The 18,325-nt window shown below is 40.5% G+C and overlaps 2 protein-coding genes and 1 long non-coding RNA gene across 3 annotated transcripts; 2 read left to right on the top strand and 1 right to left on the bottom strand.

Moving 5' to 3' along the window:
• Positions 1-563: 563 nt before the first annotated feature.
• LOC122878206 lies at positions 564-9,264 on the bottom strand. The gene is made up of 8 exons (XR_006378429.1): positions 9,127-9,264; positions 8,727-8,921; positions 6,586-6,864; positions 6,323-6,408; positions 5,483-6,184; positions 5,271-5,334; positions 2,547-2,796; positions 564-993 (listed from the first exon to the last, which is right to left on the bottom strand). It is a non-coding gene; the product is annotated as an uncharacterized LOC122878206 (long non-coding RNA).
• Positions 671-12,932, top strand: LOC122878202 (WD repeat-containing protein 47-like). Its single transcript, XM_044200695.1, has 15 exons — positions 671-942; positions 1,245-1,328; positions 1,884-1,968; positions 2,536-2,844; positions 3,096-3,535; positions 5,260-5,356; positions 6,346-6,518; positions 6,620-6,877; positions 7,229-7,304; positions 7,760-7,917; positions 8,257-8,426; positions 8,719-8,889; positions 9,143-9,274; positions 9,735-9,953; positions 10,909-12,932. Exons 1-15 carry the CDS (start codon positions 671-673, stop codon positions 11,049-11,051), a joined length of 2,787 nt encoding a protein of 928 aa, XP_044056630.1. The 3' UTR covers positions 11,052-12,932.
• A 247-nt stretch (positions 12,933-13,179) lies between these two features.
• lim2.2 (lens intrinsic membrane protein 2.2) lies at positions 13,180-17,331 on the top strand. The gene is given in 6 exon segments (XM_044200700.1): positions 13,180-13,547; positions 13,550-13,687; positions 14,953-15,175; positions 15,811-15,951; positions 16,378-16,512; positions 17,177-17,331. Coding segments are annotated over 6 exon segments (747 nt in total). The 5' UTR covers positions 13,180-13,508; the 3' UTR covers positions 17,248-17,331.
• The last annotated feature ends 994 nt before the right edge of the window (positions 17,332-18,325 follow it).

Raw genomic sequence — 18,325 nt, 5'->3', positions numbered from 1 at the left:
TATTACAAAAATGCTACAATTCAGATATGCTGTGCCAAAGGAGTTGAAAAAATACCAGACAGCACACTAAACTTTAAAGAAACTATTTAGAAGCACAGGTACACCAGAAGCTCCTGTAGGAATATATTGTAATTGGTCCTTAGTGTGTAAACCAGTAGGCGTCAGTGTGGAACAGAAATGTGCATGAGTATTTGTCAGTGTTTACATCATTAACATTGATCTTAAACTGTTAAGCTGTCTGGGCACCCTCTCCTCTCACACACATCTCTGTCCACACAGTGGACAGATAATGCTGTATATTAAGTGCTGTGTATAAAAAAAAAGTCTAATATGTCTACTATCTATTATTCTTTGGTCAACAAATAACTTGCCTACCATGTTTCTTTTATCCAATAAGAAGCTGGTGTTTTTACCTTTTCATACAATTTGTCAGCAGAACTGAAAACATAGACAACTTATTGCATGTTAATAATGATCTGAGATTTCCGCAATTTGAAAATGATTGTCTTTAAGCAAAAACACGAAATCTTGTTGTTGTTGGTTCAACAAATGAATTTTGAACATTGTTTTGGTGTAACATCAAGTAATTTAATGGAAGTAGGTAGCATTTCCCTTAAATTGTGAATATGTACAGTCATTTTAGAATGAAACTCTTTTAATTCAGGTTAATATGAACCATAAGCATTTTTCTTTTTTGATGCAACTTTGTCAACAGCATGTCCATCTCCTCTTCCCTCAGTCTGTATTCCAGCCAGCTTTAAACTGCCACCACAGATCTGTCATCATGACGGCAGAGGAGACAATCAGCATCAAGGAGGCGGAGGTGATCAAGGTGATGCTGGACTTCCTGAACTCCAGGAAGCTGCACATCAGCATGCTGGCCTTAGAGAAGGAGAGCGGCGTCATTAATGGACTCTACTCTGATGACATGCTCTTCCTCAGGTATGACTGTACAGCAGACTCATGTGGCAGATAGGAGAAGACCATAGTGTCCTGAAAGGGAAGGTTGGACTTTAGATTAGACAGTCAGTTTTATAGACATTTGTAGCGGACAGAGCTGTTTGTACATGTCTCAGTCTCCTCAGGTGCCTGTTTTCACCATTTTGTTTTCTTATGTTACATTATTTTTGACAGGCCTGATGCCAGCGTTATCTTATTTCAGATTGTTGGGGTTGACTAAACCACTGTGATGGGAACAAGGTTTTCAGAAGCCTCTTAAATTGTTCTTTTGCTGCTTTCAACAGGCAACTCATTCTGGACGGCCAGTGGGAGGAGGTGATGCAGTTCATTCAGCCTCTAGAAGGAATGGACACGTTTGACAAGAAAAGGTGAGAGAGATAATGGGGGATTATTCTAACCTGACATCTAAAATCATAAAAAAACATTTGTTGATATTTTTGGGGGCATTTTTTCACATTAATTGGACAGAGTGAGAGTGAAGAGGCAGACAGGAAATGGGGTGAGAGAGAGGGGCATCGTGACATGCAACAAAGGTTGCCGGCTGGAGTCGAGCTTGTTTGTCTATATTTTAAGTATAATATGAAGTATTTCAAGTATAATATTAAGTACAGTATTGATGATGTTTCCCTTCACTGGTGACTGTGTTGGAATACCCAGTAAAGCAGTAGACTTGTAGCCTCAGGAGCTAAATTAGGTCAAGTCCCAGTGCTGTAGTGGCATGGTCATGTCAAATTACTGACAGCCTCTGTTTCTTATCAACCACCAAACACTCAACACAAATGAAGAACATTTTTAAACTCAGTTATCCTCCCTAATTAAATAGCAAGTTTATCAAAAATAACTAAATCCAGGAAATGTTACATGACGGGTCATCAGTTCCTATAAATGTCCAATAAAGTTAATACTGAGATTTGTGTTTCCAGGTTCCGCTACATCATTCTGAAGCAGAAGTTTCTGGAAGCTCTGTGTGTAAATAATGCCATGTCTGCTGCCGAAGACCCTCAGAATGTATGTAAATATGTAATTAGGAAATGAGTATGTATGAATTTGAAAATAGTCTCACTAGATAAGATGAACAAAGGTACAGTAGCCTGGAAGTTATTAGATTGAGCTCACAACTAAAAGGCCACTAGCTGGGACTCCAAATACACTCAAAATGCCCTTGAGCATAGCAACCTAATATCTCCAATGGAGCTGCTCAATGATCATTAGAAGACGCTTGTGATTAAATTGAGATGATAAAGCTTTTTGTGGATATGAAGCTTCTTCTAAAATTTCTTAAAAACATTAGACTATCATGGGGCACATGAGCTGTCCACTTCAACCCAAATAAATAAAATATTCAGGTAGGTTGGAAGCTCCTTAAGCCAGTGTGAAGCAGGTTTCACAGCAGGTGATGTTTTTAAAGCCTTTTGAACATTATCTGATATGCTACATTTTTTGAACAGCCAATATCATCCTTTATCATCAAACACATACCAGTGGGGTTCTACAAAAAACAAACCTCAGATTCAGAGAAAGCATCTTAACAAACACATACTCACTTGTCCACTCTGAATTTTCTGTCAACTACAGCTGGAGCTCACCATGCAAGTGGCAGTCAAGTGCCTCCACAATCTGGAGGAGTTCTGTCCGACTAAGGAGGACTACAGCAAGCTGTGTCTCCTCCTCACCCTGCCACGCCTCACCCACCACGCAGAGTTCAAAGACTGGAACCCAAGCACGGCACGTGTCCATTGCTTCGAGGAAGCCTGTGCCATGGTAGCGGAGTTCATCCCTGCAGACAGGAAGCTGAGTGAGGCAGGCTTCAGGGCAAGCGGGAACCGTCTCTTCCATCTGCTGATCAAAGGGATCCTTTATGAGTGCTGTGTCGAGTTCTGTCAGGTAACATGATACCCTAAAAGTTAAAAGGGTTACAAGAAAACTAAAACCTAATACTACTTCTCCAAACCTGTAGAGATACTTGAAAATCCATTGAAAGACATTTTAATGCAAGGTTTGTTCAACCGTTGTTTGACTGGTTTTAGCTCTAATGTAATCTTAAATGCATATTAGATCCTATCTGAATGTTTTTAAAAAACTCAACAATTTCAGTCATGGTTGATGTTCAAAACCCTTCTGTTTTTGTTTTCTAGAGTAAAGCAACTGGTGAGGAGATCACAGAGGGTGAGGTGTTGCTCGGCGTGGATTTGCTTTGTGGGAATGGCTGTGATGAACTGGATTTGTCACTGCTCTCCTGGCTGCAGAACCTCTCTCCAGGTGCCTTCTCCTGCGCCTTCGAGCAAAAGACCCTCAACATCCACGTGGACCGTCTGGTGAAGCCCAGCAAGGCCGGCCACGCCGACCTCCTCACTCCATTAATCAACCGCCTGTCCCCCTGCCCTACCTCACCCTTCCACCAGAGGCCTCATTCCGCAGACACCTACATGTCCAGATCCCTCAACCCGGCTTTGGACGGCCTGTCCCACGGTCTGGCAGCCCATGACAAGAGAGGCATGGAGGCAAACATGAAGTCTGCCCTCAGTAGGAGCTTAGTGGAGAATAATGTGCATCAGCAGGATGATTCACCTGAGAGGTAAGGGTCAAAGCTTGAGCACACCTAGAACAAATGCTTTTTGGTGTAAGTAAGGTATAAGTGCTATAAGTGGAGTTTAACACAACATATGTCTGCAGCACTGCACAGTACATGTCAAAGTCAAAGCATACCTTACCCTTGCTTTACAAAACTATTATGTGCCTGTATCACTGCAAAACAAATCTTCCTCTGTATCATTAACTCATTGTATTGTCTTCTAAAAGAAAAAAAAGTATTCACATACTTTCCCGTAATTATTGCTATGTTCTGACAATCATGTATCTTTCACAAACCTCAGTCATCTGAGTCTTAAAACACATAAGAGATATGGATTGATTTGCAGTTTAGCAGATGTTACCTCTGTTTTAAATAAGTGAACCAGGATTTTCAAGCCTCAGTTTGTTCAGTATTAATGTATATATGCAGCATGCTTTAATCAAATCAAGAGATCCTGGCAAATTGAGCTACACATATTGTCAGCTAATAGCTGCACTTACTGTATATAAAAATACTGTAATATATGGCATAATAAAATATAGTATTCTTATATAATATAATAATATTACACTCACAAATATAATATACTCAAAGCCATAAAAAAGGCATCTTAATCTGACAGCTGTCTTGGAAAGGGATATATTTAGCACCTGTATTAGTTTGACAAGAGAACAAAATGATTTACACTTGAGACTATTCTGTTGATATCCCATCGTGTCATTATTATATTGTGTAGAATTGAATACATTTATTTTTTTATATTGATACATGCCATCTGGGTTTTTTTTGAATCTTTCCTTGAGCTTTCTTACCAAGCTTTCTCCCTTACCATGTGCCACTTTAGGTATTACCCAGCAGTAGATCTACACAATCTGTAGCTCCATTAATCCCATTAGCCCTGCTTTAACAGAGACATACTGCCTCGTCTGTCATCTCCTACAGTGCTGCACAAAGCATATTAAACTGCAGCTGAGTGTTGATGGATGCAATATAATCTAAAGCCTTCACCTAATGACTCAGCTGAAGTTACTTTTCCTTATGAAAAGTCTGATGTTTTAACTGCTTAAACGTTGTTTTATTAGAGTCTCCATGACTCCTTGAGCCATTACTGCAGCCTCCTGGGTTCATGTCTGCCTCAGGACCGTAGTCATGCCATCACTCTCTCTTTATTGCCAGTTTCTCCTCTGTCTGCTACCCACAGAGAGCAAACATTGCAAGCAAAAAAAATCCCTGTACTGTAAACTAAGCAGTTTGTCTGACTGTTCGATGTTGCCAGGTTCCCTCTGGCTCCACCTGCTGGACGTAATTAATGTGCACAACTGGTACAAAGCTAGATCGCTAAGATCAAGTTCAAGAGTTTATCATCCTTAACAGGAATTTGTCTTGCAGTATGGTGCGCAAATTTATACATGCTTACAATTAATTAAATATGCAAAACAACAAAATTATTCTTTAAATTTAAACAAATAAAAACACATTTTTCATGTCTCATTTTCTTGAGGTGCTGTGCGTTGGCATTTGATCTTGTTGCTGTTGTTTAATGACACTGTAACAAAATGAGCAGCCCACATTAATACCATTTCTTTCCTTTTGCTACATACAGTAAAATCCTCAAGTTGAATATGCATGAACTGTATTTTTTTTTACTTGCATTGTATTGTTTTACTTCCTACTTCAGCTCTAATCAATTTGAATTGCAAAATAAATATAAATTTTCCTGACTATAGGAAGCACCCACAAGGGCTGGATGGACCCAACACCACACGCATGCCTCTGACCCCTGGAAAAGATGGTGGGCCACCCTGCAGCACAGAAACAAATGAGGTAATAAGAACTGCACACTGTAAGCAGTGCCTTGTATGTGTGGTGATGGTACATACATTATAGACCTTACATAGTCAGTAGATCAATGATAAGCACAAAGAGATATGTAGGAGTGGAGTGTCTCACCTTTGGTTGCTCAGGCTGAATTGGTTTCATGACTCTTGTGAAGACTGTAAAAGGAAATAGCCATGGTTGTCTGTCTGGTCACTTGAGTCAAAGTCAAAGTGAGATTTTCAGTCTGTCTTCCCTCCATAGTCATTACTCCAGATTTAAGAGATTTAGAATAGATTCCCCCTGACCCCCTGAACCACCTCGTCTCCACACCACCACTGCCTCATAAATCCTTCCCCAGTTTTCTACCACACCTGTCCAAGGGGCACTAGCGTCCTCCAGCCCCCTGTCCCAGTGAGGAGGGTGGAGGTCATGGACACTGGAGGCAGATAATCTGGTTTGATGTGCGTTCACACCCAAGATGGCCTGCTGCTTCCATCATCGCTCATCTTTATGCATCCCAGGTCCCATTTAGAGGCGCAAAGTAGCTTGAGATTGGATTGTTTTGTGTGTGTGTGTGTGTGTGTGTGTGTGTGTGTGTGTGTGTGTGTGTGTGTGTGAAAAGTGATGAGAGAGATGAAGGGGAATATACTGTAGACCCACTGGATATGATGAGGTCCTTGAAAACTTTTTATGCGATGGATGATGGAGGATGAGGCCTTGGGAGTTGAAGGGTTGTCAGTAGTGGCTCTTGGGAGAGAGTTTGTCTATTATAATTGGGTGTGTGTGTGTGTGTGTTGTGGCAATGAGCACTGCCAAGCGTTGAAGCAGAGAATACTGAAAGGCAATAATAAATATTCTGTCATTCAGGTTACAGGGCCTGTTCAGGTAAAGCAAATCCTGTCGAAATTTTGCTGCAGAGTTTTCTACATCTTCTGCAAAAACAGTGTGTTTATTTTTTTCATGTTGACTCACTGCGTGCATGTGTGTCTGCCCAGCATCTTGACTCCACAGAGCACATCCAGGAGTATCACAGGCACCGTCTCCGTGTGCAGCAGCATCTGGAGCAGAAGCAGCAGCAGAGACAGCTTTACCAGCAGATGCTGCTGGAGGGAGGGGTGAAGCCGCAGGACGGAGCCCAAAACAACCTCACTGAGACCTTCCTCAGCAGGTAAGGAAGTCATATTAAAAGATTCAACATCAGTGGTTCAATTAATGAAACACAACCTTAGTGCTACCTTGTGCAGACAAAGAGATCTTGCTTTTGTCTAGATCCATTCAGAAGTTGGAGGAGATGAATGTGGGCATTGACCACAGAGGAGATGAGGGGATGACACATCTAGGCCGGCAGTGGAACGGACTGACAGGGAACACCAGCACTTCCAGTCCTAGAACCACCAACACCCACCACACCCCAGACACCAGGCCGCCAAAGGACAAGCCAGGAGGGGGAGTGAGCAGCACCCCGTTAAGGACCGGGAACCCCAGCTTGCCTTCCCTCAGCGAGTCCCCAGTTCCTGCCAGTCAGAGGTAAGAGCCTGCTGAGTTCCTGGTCATGTCAGTACCAAAACATCAACTCCTAAGAACTAGTGTCATATTTGGCTTAATTTTTGATAGGATACTTTTTTTTCTTTTCTTTTTTTTTGTCAAAATCATGCTTGAGTAATTTGATGTTGACTAGCTTCAAACCCTTAAGCAAAAATGATAACATTTAATATTGATCAGTAAGCAGGTAACATAAATTCCTGCAGCATTTCAAAATGCTGATCTTTATATCGAGTCATGAGTGTACAAAATAAATTACACTGGTATAGAATTAATTAACCTCTCTAGTTGTGCGCGCGCGCGTGTGTGTGTGTGTGTGTGTATTTTTATTATCAGTGCTGAGAGGATCAGAGGGTCTTGTCCCACAGTACAAGATGATTCTGGCTGCTCTGCAACACGTAACTCACAAGAGGTACAGCAAACTGCCAACAAACTTTTAAAGTATTCTTTTTATCTTTTTCTCAAAACACATTTTTATCTGAAAGCATATCCTGATTTTACCTGAACTGGCTCTTTTATTGCTTTTGTGTATTTTATTTCTTTATATTTCGTCATTCACTGTGATATTTTATTTATCTTGTTGTGAAGCACTTTGTACTTTGTTTTGATAAGTGCTCTATAAATAAAGTTTTATTATTATTATTATATTATTTTCTTAGTTATTTTAGTATTAGTGGGTCCATTGCGTTGCATTGTTGTAACCACCTAAACCTTTGACTGTCAAAACCAGTCAAAATAAATGCCATAAAATATCTACACATTTATTTGACCTGTTTTCTAAAGGTTAGCCTGAAGGGTATTTGTGTAAAATCTATGCTGATGTACATGCAGATCATACTTCAGAATTATTTCTCTGATCTTGTACAGCCAGGGAAGTCCAAAACACAGTTTGTTAAAGTGAGCCAGCTCGAGGACACACAGGCAGTGCGTGCAGTGGCCTTCCATCCCTCTGGAGCACTTTATGCTGTCGGCTCCAACTCAAAAACCCTGAGAGTCTGTGCCTACTCCGAAACACTGACCACCAGGTAGGAACCATTCACAGGTACCTACACATCCAAACTATGAGGTATTCTTACAAGATGATCATTTATGTGCTAGAAAAAGAAATTATGGCTTCTTAGAAAATGTTACTTAAGTTTGCTCATTCACAGAAAACAATGACAGAAAACGTAACAGGCCAAAAAAGTGTTTTAACTTAACTTATGGTGGCAGTTTGGGGATTTGTGCATCTTGTGAGCAATTTTGATCATGACCAAGGAAATCAAAAGGGAGAAACTGCTAAATTCCTGTTTTGTATCTTCAAATTAATTTGCATGTTACAGCAGAATGTTTGAAGTTAAGTTGTATTTTCTCGGCTCGATCAGTGGTTCTGGTGCAGTCAAGCAGCCAGTGGTGCGCTTCAGGAGGAACAAACATCACAAGGGCTCAATCTACTGTGTAGCCTGGAGCCACTGTGGACAACTGTTGGCTACTGGCTCCAATGATAAATACGTCAAAGTCTTGCCTTTCAATGCAGACAGCTGCAATGCCACAGGTACTATTTTGTGTTTTAGTGTGTATGTGATAAGTAATGTCTATATTTCCAGACTATGACCTATGTTTGAATGATCACCTGCCTACCTATAAGCATATTTCTACCACTGAAAAATTGTCACATTGCTGCTGTTGTGGTCAAAGTGATTTTGTAAAGCTTAACTGTGCTTTAAAAAATGCAGAACAAGTAAAATACAGTTTCAAGAAGAATAATTGAGAGATGGCAATTAATCTTTCTCTTGATATTGAGGTAACTTAGTGTTTCCACCCCCAAATGTACGCCTCTGATTCAGGCCCAGACCTGGAGTTTAGCATGCATGACGGTACCATCAGGGACCTGGCTTTCATGGAGGGCCCTGAGAGTGGAGGATCCATCTTGATCAGTGCCGGGGCTGGAGACTGCAACATCTACACAACAGACTGTCAGAGAGGACAGGGCCTTCATGCCCTGAGTGGACACACCGGTACGTTAGCAACAGCTCTTCCTGTAAGAAAACTTGAAAAAATGTTTTGAAATCAGGTTGCAGACATGGTAGATCATTTTTTAAGATTATTATTTCTAAATTGTTCCCTAATGAGAAACAATGAACTCTTAGGAACAGTACCACAAGATAGTTATAATCATATAAACAGGGCTTGTAAACCCAACAAGTCAGTACAACAAGGTAAAAATATAGCATGTACAGTATTTAAGACTTCACCATTTTGTTTGAACAGGTCACATTCTGACTCTGTACACATGGGGAGGGTGGATGATCGCCTCTGGCTCCCAGGACAAGACAGTCCGGTTCTGGGACCTGCGGGTGCCCAGCTGTGTCAGGGTGGTGGGCACAACTCTGCACGGCTCAGGTGAGTCACATCATGACTCTCATTAGAGCAGATCCTTCATGCGGCTGCAAATTAACTTGTACCACACTGCTACAGGTTAGTGTGGTATCACAGTTAACCCACAAGAAGGCACTAATGCTTCATAAAGATTTCTGCAACACAGCATAGCTACCAGTAACTAAACATATTTTAAATTAGACACTTCAGATCAGTCTTAGTCAAAGTTAATGAGCCATAGAAAAAAAACAAAAAAAAAACTAATTAAAACAACCACTCGAGAGAGCACACATCCTCCAAAGCTGGATGCAGATTTGTACCTAAAACCGATCACTTGTTCCTTGTTTGCATAAAAATCTAGCAGTGGGTCCTCAATGAGACAAACAAATCCCTAGGAGTTAAAATCTTGGTAAAGAAAAACAAATAGTAGGCAGGCAGCCAATCACAGCAAACATCTTACTTACTACCACCTTGTCTCACACAGGAAGTGCAGTTGCTTCAGTGGCAGTGGATCCCAGCGGCCGCCTGCTGGCCACAGGTCAGGAGGACAGTACCTGCATGTTGTATGACATCAGAGGAGGCCGCATAGTCCAGACATACCGCCCCCACAGCAGTGACATTCGCTCAGTGCGCTTCTCACCTGGAGCCCATAATCTCCTCACCGGCTCTTATGACAACAAAATTATCATCAGTGACCTTCAAGGTAACAACACTACAAAATAAGACAAGTTATTATGCATTTGGTCGTTTGTGTGTGCGTACCTGTCCGCAGCTAATGTCGCATACTACTGGACCCAACAGCCTAATATTTTTTGTGCACATTTATGACTGTATGCTCAAGGACCTCTCGTGGTTGCGGTGATTCACAATTTTTGAAAAAACAATTTTATTGTCTGCTCTTTTTTATACTGCCATTGACTGCTGACTCCTCACTCCTCTTAACCGATAAATACATACGTGACGTCAGTTAAATACGTTACATAAGTTAAAGTCATCATTGAGTTTTGGTTTCACACGGGACACGAACAGCGGTCTCCTGGGTGAAAGTCCTGTGTTTGTTTGACCCATAGGTGTGACCCATCCATCCACCCCGACCTCGTCCCTACGCGGACTTTATCGCTCTTTATACGACATCACCTGACATTTTTTTTTCTCTATGACGTTCTCACATAAAATGACTTTCACAATATAAGTCAATAGAGACTAAATGTCGTGAAATGACATGCGAAAAGCAAAAAAGGCATTGCGATAACACGCGAAATGACTTTAGAAGTTGCCGTATTATTCATACTCCATGTGGTGATACCAGGCCTGGCAGAGATCTGCACTCTACTGAGTGGACTCTTCTAGTTATACTGTAAGTTAAGTTATAAGTACTGTACATGTATGTGTCACAAAGTACACATGCTGTACACAAAGGGTTAAAAAAAGATGAATCATTTAAATAAATTATTATAAAATCCAATTTGAAAAGGTTAAACTTACTTGATATTGACCCATTATTTCATGTTTCAAGATTTTCACCTTTGAAAAAGTCATATACTCTGATATATTTGATCATTTGGCCACTATATTAATGTGACACAATGCCTTTAATGTCTGGTGTTTGATCCCACTGTGTGCCACTCCTGTGTAACGTTTCTTTTCTCTGACCCCAGGTGACCTAACAAAGCCCCTCCCTCAGACGGTGGCAGGGGAGCACTGGGACAAGGTGATCCAGTGCAGGTGGCACCCCCATGACCAGACCTTCCTCTCCTCCTCTGCAGATCGAACTGTCGTCCTCTGGGCACCAGGCCCCTGAGTTATTCACCAGAGAAACACTGGTTAACAACAGCAGCAGCAGCAGGAAGCACAAGAGCACAGCGTCCGAATACATCCCAGCAGGGGATCACTAACTGCTGCAGGGTGTGTGTATGTGTGTGTTCATGTGCATACATACCGTGAGCATCAAGCTGTTTATGCTGCTCAGTTTAGAGTTAACTGTGTATGTGTGTTTGTGTGTGTGTGTCTGCATATGTGTGTGTATATAAATTGTGTGACAGATGTGTTTTTGAGGTCACTTTAAAGATGACAGTCTTGATTGTGCGTGTGTTTGCATACTACTGTTTATGTCTTTGTGAGTATGCGTCGGCGTGTGTGCAAGCAAACGCAGCATTCTGGAAATATGTGTTTGTATTTGGCTTTGCAGTTTGAGTGTAATTAAAGTAAAACAAATTAAAGGAGACTAATACGAATATTTTACAAATGCCATAAAAATAGGAAAGATGGAGCATTAATGTTTCTATTCAGAATTCATGTGAGGTTCAGTACCTATTTAGGGTGTGTGTGAGTGTGTGTATTCACTTAATACCTAAATGCTTTTGGCTTTTGTAAGTAGAGCATAAAGATGAACTCTTTGGAGCCTACACACATGTAGTTAGAATATAAAGATGACTGATAATGCCTGTATTGAAAGGCATGAGGTAAGTTCACTGCAAGCACACCTTCAAGTTTATTTAGTTCTTTTCTCACAATGCCAAACTACATTTTAGTCAGCCATAGTCAGACCTTGGTACAAAACATGAAGGTCACTTTAGAGGGGATGTTGGTGCAACATATAGCACTGCTGTTTCTATAGGAAGCAGTGAGCTGGACTCTATGTTGTGGAAAGAAGCCATGTTTGGTTATGCATATCATAATGTGCCTTTTTGTAACATTTGTAGAGATTTTTGGATGTGTGGATTGATTGAGAGATTTATTTATTTGCAGCTTTATTTTGGTATTTTCTCATAGGCCTTGTCATCTGTAAATGTGTGTAATGTCACTGAAAATGATCACCCATTGGCATTTGTGCACACTTGTATAAATTCCCAAAGTGTTTTTCACTATGTCTGTTACTATTGAAAAAGTGAGAGTAATTAGCGCTTTACACAAATGTTGAAAATACATTATGATCAAGTTTGGAATTTCAGTGGTGAACAAAGTCATTTGTAAATGTGTCTCAGACAAAAACTTTTATATCAATGTTGTGTTCCAAACAGACTAAATAGATTAATTGATAAATTGATAAACATGGGGATAAGTCAATTTTGGGTCTGAAGTTTTAGAAACCTGTTTTTGTGGATTCTGGCACTTGATGTGTAAGTTCATAGTATCTAGTCGTTGCCCCCAAAACAACCCAGATTTTTAAAACAAAGATGGAGAGTAAGGAGTCATGAGAACAGGGTGGTCCTGAGGAATGTTAGGGATATAGAGTAAACTTTAAAATGGACAGAATGTCTCAGACTGACAACATCTATCTCCTATACACAACGACCAAAGAAATGACAGAAAGTGTTGGCAGGCTAAAGTCAAGACAATGGTAATGAGGCACTTGAAAGATAGGAATGCTCTTCACTGCACAATGTGAAATGACAAATCTGGTCACATCTTTAACTTTTACAAATAAGGATCTGATTTTATCTTCACTTTTACTGAGCCCCTATGCAGAAACCTGATGGACGTGGGAGAGAATGTATGTCATGACTTATCCTATTATGCATCATATTTTACATTATCTGTGGCTCACAATGGAATATTCTGTATCGTTTTAAACAATGTTTGTGCACACACAAATGTGTAATGACAAAACAATAAATTAACTGTCAAGGGGTCAATGGGGTTTAAACTGTTAAAATAATAAAATAGTGGCTGTCTAACACTACATGTTCTTGCTTTTGAATAAATAAAGGGATTTTTAAGTTAAACTTTAGAGCTATAAGTTAACTGATGGAATAAAGATACAAAGTGCCACCACACTGCTCGTTAATGTTAATAAATTGTTTTGCCAAATAGAAGACACAAATTAAAATGAAAAATGCAAATGTGTTATTTATTTCCCTGTGTGTACTATCAGTGATTGCTGAAAAAGCATTTTAGGGCCACACACACACGCCTGTGCACACAGGTTGTAGACACATGCAAGGCGCAGGGTGCACAAACGCTTACTATCTGTTCCAGGCAACTGCCTGTGTTTATTTAGAATAAGAGTGCTGCTAATGCCTGTCCTGCATAGTCCCATCACTGGCATGGCTATACTGGGGGGATTGGGATTTGTTCGTGGCCTTTGGCAGAAAATAATCTCATGATGCACTTACTGTAGGTGCCAGGTATGATCAGCTACTTTGAGAAAACATGGAGAAAGAAATTGGAAAAATATATATAGACGGGGAGGAATGAGAAGATGTCATGCAGGACACAAAGAGATGGACAAAGTGCAAGAGGTTAAAGAGACAGAGGGATGGAGGTAAGTGCAGAGAAGAGAGCAAGGGGGGGGGGAGATTTACCATTACTCACATGCTGCGCTCGATCATTCCCTCTTTTGTGAGGTGGACAATGAGAGCCAGCGGCACAGGGCTTAAAAAGGATACGCACACTGTTACAGCCAGCAACCCTGGAGAGACACCAACCAACCCAGAGGTATCAGAAAAAAAACTTGGACTTACATAGAATCTGTTTTTACTGTACTTCCAGGAATATACTACTTTCTTCAAAAATTTAAAAGCCAATTCACAAACTGAGACCCTGCTTTTGGAACTACAAAGACAAAGACAGAAGAGATGAAGTTTGGAGACCTGTCCAGGGAAAAGAAAGCTAACAATCTGGGCCTGGGACCCTGATGTTTGTTCATGTTGCTTGACAAATATGAACAATATTGTCAGACGCATCTGGGTTTCAGATGTAGAGGTCTAATTTGGATGTGAAATTGGAATTTGGGGGTTGTTAAGAGCTGCAGTGAGGAGTACGGGAGTTGTAATCAGTGTATGAAATCATTGGTTTGCTGGCTGTGTGACAGAGAGCAACACTGCTGACAGTTCAGTTGCTCAGTGTTGAAAGGTTAGTTTGTGGTGCATTGGCGAATTAGCAGTGAACAATGGCTCTGAACTGCCTGATAGGCAAGCTTATTGTCATACAGCGGTTTGGCTCAAGTGCTTTGCTGGCTATGACCAATTTGACAGCATCACTGAAGAATGACTCACTTTCTTGTCTAATGTGCGGGCATGTTCCTTTCAAATCTCTCTCTTTATTTAAAAAAAAAAATGCTTAATAAGGATTATCTGGTGATATTTAACAACCAAAAAAATTGACTCTTGCTATTGTTTTTAAACTGTTTTAAAGTGCATTGGTTTCTTCTTGCGCATTTAGAGTTTTAGAGTGTTTATCAGTTTAAAAGATGTGATTAATCTATTCTGTCTGCTCTGAAACTACAGCGAGCACCTAAAACTGGCTCAGATACCAAAAGAGAGGCAGCAGGTTTGCAGCAGGTCAGTGGAGCTATCATGGACACCTCCCATTACAGATGTTTTACTGATTTCGATCTGTAGCACATGCAGGAAGCTGAATAAGTTCTGTCATGACCACTCCAGCCTACAGTAACCGAGGTGCCTAATTTGGATACGGAAGGATGGGAGAAAGGTCGTATACTGGAATATGAAACTGGCAAAGAAACGTGACCTTTGTTATCTTGAGCGAACATAGATGATAATGTATAATGGATATTTTTGGCTAAAGTGTCTGATGCAGACTCTCAAATCAGTGTACTGTATTATAACTTGATGCATTTTTAGTTCAGCATCTGTACTCTGTAGTTGACAATTTACATGGATAACTTGACTCAGTAAATGCTGGGGTATGAGGTCTAAAGGATGCCCCCTTCTCCACCCTGTCCTCTCTTCTCTGAACAGTTGCTGAATGTTTAGGAGGACAGCGCTTCCCCCGGCTTCTCCACGATGCTGTATACTTTGGCGGGAGGAGGCACGCTCTGTGGTGTGGCTGCCCTCGTGCTTCTCATCGTTTCTACGGCAACAGACTTCTGGATGCAGTATCGATACTCGGGTAGCTCAGCCAATCAGGGGCTTTGGAGGTTCTGCATCAACCACAAATGCCATGCCCACACCATAACTGTAGGTGAGTACTTCAGAGGTGACATTTGGACAAGACAAAGGTTCCAAAAATATGTTTTGGGCTTAAGTTATTCATTTAGAATGTTCTAATCATAACCCATTAATTTATACAGTCTGATCAAATCCAGTGTCCTACTGAGCAATTACACAGTAAATATGAAATCAATTAATATCAGACTCACTGACAGCACAGCTCATTTTTAATTAAAGACCAATATGATGTAGATTTGTCAGCAAACTGGTCTATCCAGAAAACAACCAACAATTTGTTGATGATTTCTGCAAGCCAAAGCACATTACACCTGTTCAGAAAATTATGTAGATAGATTTACTAGTGACATGAATTAGGCTGTCTAAGCACATGACAACCTAATTTTTTTATTGATGGAAGGAACACGTACTAAAATTGTACCACTAGTGTTTGAAAGAAAAGAAAAAGGAAAAGAAGAGCAGATTAAAGGAAGATTCAGCAGAAGATTCACCATAATAAATCAAATAGTGAAAAAGTCCCAACTGCACACTGCAGAGGAACTCTTGTGACGTAAACATACAAACTAAAATACCAGTATTTCTGGCAAATTCAGGCCTGAGTGTAAGTATCTGTTGATGTGTATGTGGTCCTGACCTTTTTGTGTCCAGCCTTCTGGGATGCCACACGGGCCTTTATGTTGCTGGCGGTGCTGAGCTGCTTCGCCGGCGTGGTGCTCGGCCTGAGCGCCTTCACTAATGGAACCAAGAACAGGAGGGTCCATACAGGCGGCATCGCCCTGGTCCTGTCAGGTAACGCACAGAATTACAGGGTGACCCGGTGGTTACAGAGATGTCCTGTAAATTTATCCTGTAGGTTTGATCAATGTAGCTCAGTTCATCTGATTAAAAACCTGATTGTACTTCTTCGAGGCAAAGTGATTATAAGATTGCAGAGTAGTTGCAGTGAAATCAACAGTCAGTTCCAAAACCGTGTTACTATGGTTGCCATTTTCCCTGCATTGGACTTGTGTGGGACCTTTTTGCAATGGGCTTACATCAGCAGCTGGTCTTAGGTCAGTGGACACCCAGGGTTTAGGTTAAAAAGCTGTGCCATGCTTTGATAGATAACTCTTGTTGAGTGCATTTTAAGTATGTTATATAGGTTGGAGTTTCTTACATGTATCTGATCTGCTTTTTTCATGTTTTACTAAGTGGATTCTAACCCTCCATTCTCAGGTTTTCTTGCTCTGCTGGCTTTGGCAATTTACACCGGAGTGACTGTCACTTTCTTTGGCAAACGCTTCTTGGACTGGCGCTTTTCATGGTCCTACATCATCGGCTGGGTGGCCATCATTTTGGCTTTTGCAGCAGGTATTTATTTATTTAGTTATGTATTTTGTTTATTTATTTTGTAAAAATGTTTATTGTGAGTGAACTACAGGGACTGCAATCATTGTCAGCAGCCTGGATAAGAGTATCCAAAGGTGTGCATTGTAACATTGCACATTTCTTTGGTCAGTAACAAAACCTGTACATGGATCTCCATACTCTGAAGTGAGTAAACACACACTTTTAGTGCTTGTGCCAGATAACTGTATTGTGCATCTTGGACCTATCAAAAATCACGCTTTATGTTGTGCAGTGGCAAAAGTACCTCGGATTAGATGGTTACACAGCAGCCCAGAGGCAAAAATGAATTAAGATAGTGCCTATGGCTCTGCATTAAACCAGTGGGCTCCCAAATAAGCAACATTTTAAAATGTCTTCTGGTCCTCCTTCTCTTGTTTTATAGTAATTCAAGTATGTAAAGCCACTATATGAAAATTTCAGTCTTCAGTAACAATGATACATAACCAACAATGATCCACAACTTCCATAGTAACAAACATGTGCTTCTCTTTGACAACAATTATTGGTCATTTTAAATGATGAATATGTGATTTAGGAATTAAACTATATTATTACATTTGGAGATTACTGTGTTACTTAACTTTCTGACAAAATAAAGACTTCTTCTGTCTTTGGTTTCTTTCAGGTGTGTTTCAGCTCTGTGCTTACCAGCGGACCACTGCAGAACCTGCTCCTTCCAATAACCCGGACAGCTGAACACACTGATTAGCTCGGGGACTGTTGCAATGGATGTCACTGCTGCTTTTGAATACCTAGAATGGAATAAATAGAAATCATAGACTGTGTGGTTTTACTGCAACTTTGATTCACTGACAGCAATATTTTTTTTATCTTGACCCCAACATTTAGAAAACATCAAGTCAGCTAATTTGACACCATACATCACCTAGAAAAAGAAAAAAAACTCTCACACCATATCATACCCAGGACCACCAAACCCTACAATACTAGAAAAATAATTTGTTAGGCCACTGATCTTTTTTTTTTAAATTATTTTTATTCTATTTGAAAGCAATTTTTATTGTCTCTAGGTATAGACAACAATGGAAAGTGAGGAACATTTCATCATAATACTACTTTTAATTTCACTGAATGAAATAACACGAGCTACCATTGATTTTGCACCCAAGAACCTCCTGTAAAATTCCTTGGGTGGTGTGTGCCTCGGGGTGGGGGCCACTGATGAAAATTAAAATGTCCATTCTGAATGTAGTGTAGTTTTCTACAGCGATGTCTGTGTACAAGAGATTCTCCACTAGATGGTGGTCTTATGCCACAAACAGGAGGCACAAAACACCACTGCTGAAAGATAAGGCCTGTATCACAAAGTGAGTTCACACACACTAGCGCTGTCAGAGTTATCTGGTTTCACTTACTCACCTAACAATGAAAAGTCTGGCTGACTAGTTTTTAAAAACTGGTTAGCAGTTGGCTCTATTGACCCTGGACTTACCAACCCAACTATGAGCTCATTTACATGAGTGAGGCAGGGTTTGGAACAAATAACCAATCGTGAGCACAATCAACAGCTCAGGAGCAGCAGATTTAATAGTAGATGAAGTTTAACTATACTCTAGGTCATTGATAGAATGCAAGTACATCTTTAGAATAAAAAAAGAAGCAAAAGAAATGGACTTTTCGATGTTGTAATATTAACCAACGGCAACTGGACTTGCTGCAGATTGCTTCAGCTCAGAACTGAAGAATCTTTTTTGCATTACAGGAGAAATGTCTTCAAGAAATCTCCAAATAGTATAGTTGCCTTTGACTTTTC

The sequence above is a fragment of the Siniperca chuatsi genome, linkage group LG6 (genome assembly GCF_020085105.1).
Source record: "Siniperca chuatsi isolate FFG_IHB_CAS linkage group LG6, ASM2008510v1, whole genome shotgun sequence".
In the NCBI taxonomy this organism is placed as follows: Eukaryota; Metazoa; Chordata; class Actinopteri; order Centrarchiformes; family Sinipercidae; genus Siniperca; species Siniperca chuatsi.
This window is presented reverse-complemented; position numbering and strand designations above follow the sequence as displayed.

Excerpts from the sequence above, each read along its gene's own strand:
- LOC122878202 (XM_044200695.1), top strand. The coding sequence starts at position 671 with ATGAACCATAAGCATTTTTCTTTTTTGATGCAACTTTGTCAACAGCAT. Across the intron at positions 3,536-5,259 it reads CAGGATGATTCACCTGAGAG|GAAGCACCCACAAGGGCTGG; the intron begins GTAAGGGTCAAA and ends TCCTGACTATAG. Across the intron at positions 7,305-7,759 it reads CAACACGTAACTCACAAGAG|CCAGGGAAGTCCAAAACACA; the intron begins GTACAGCAAACT and ends GATCTTGTACAG.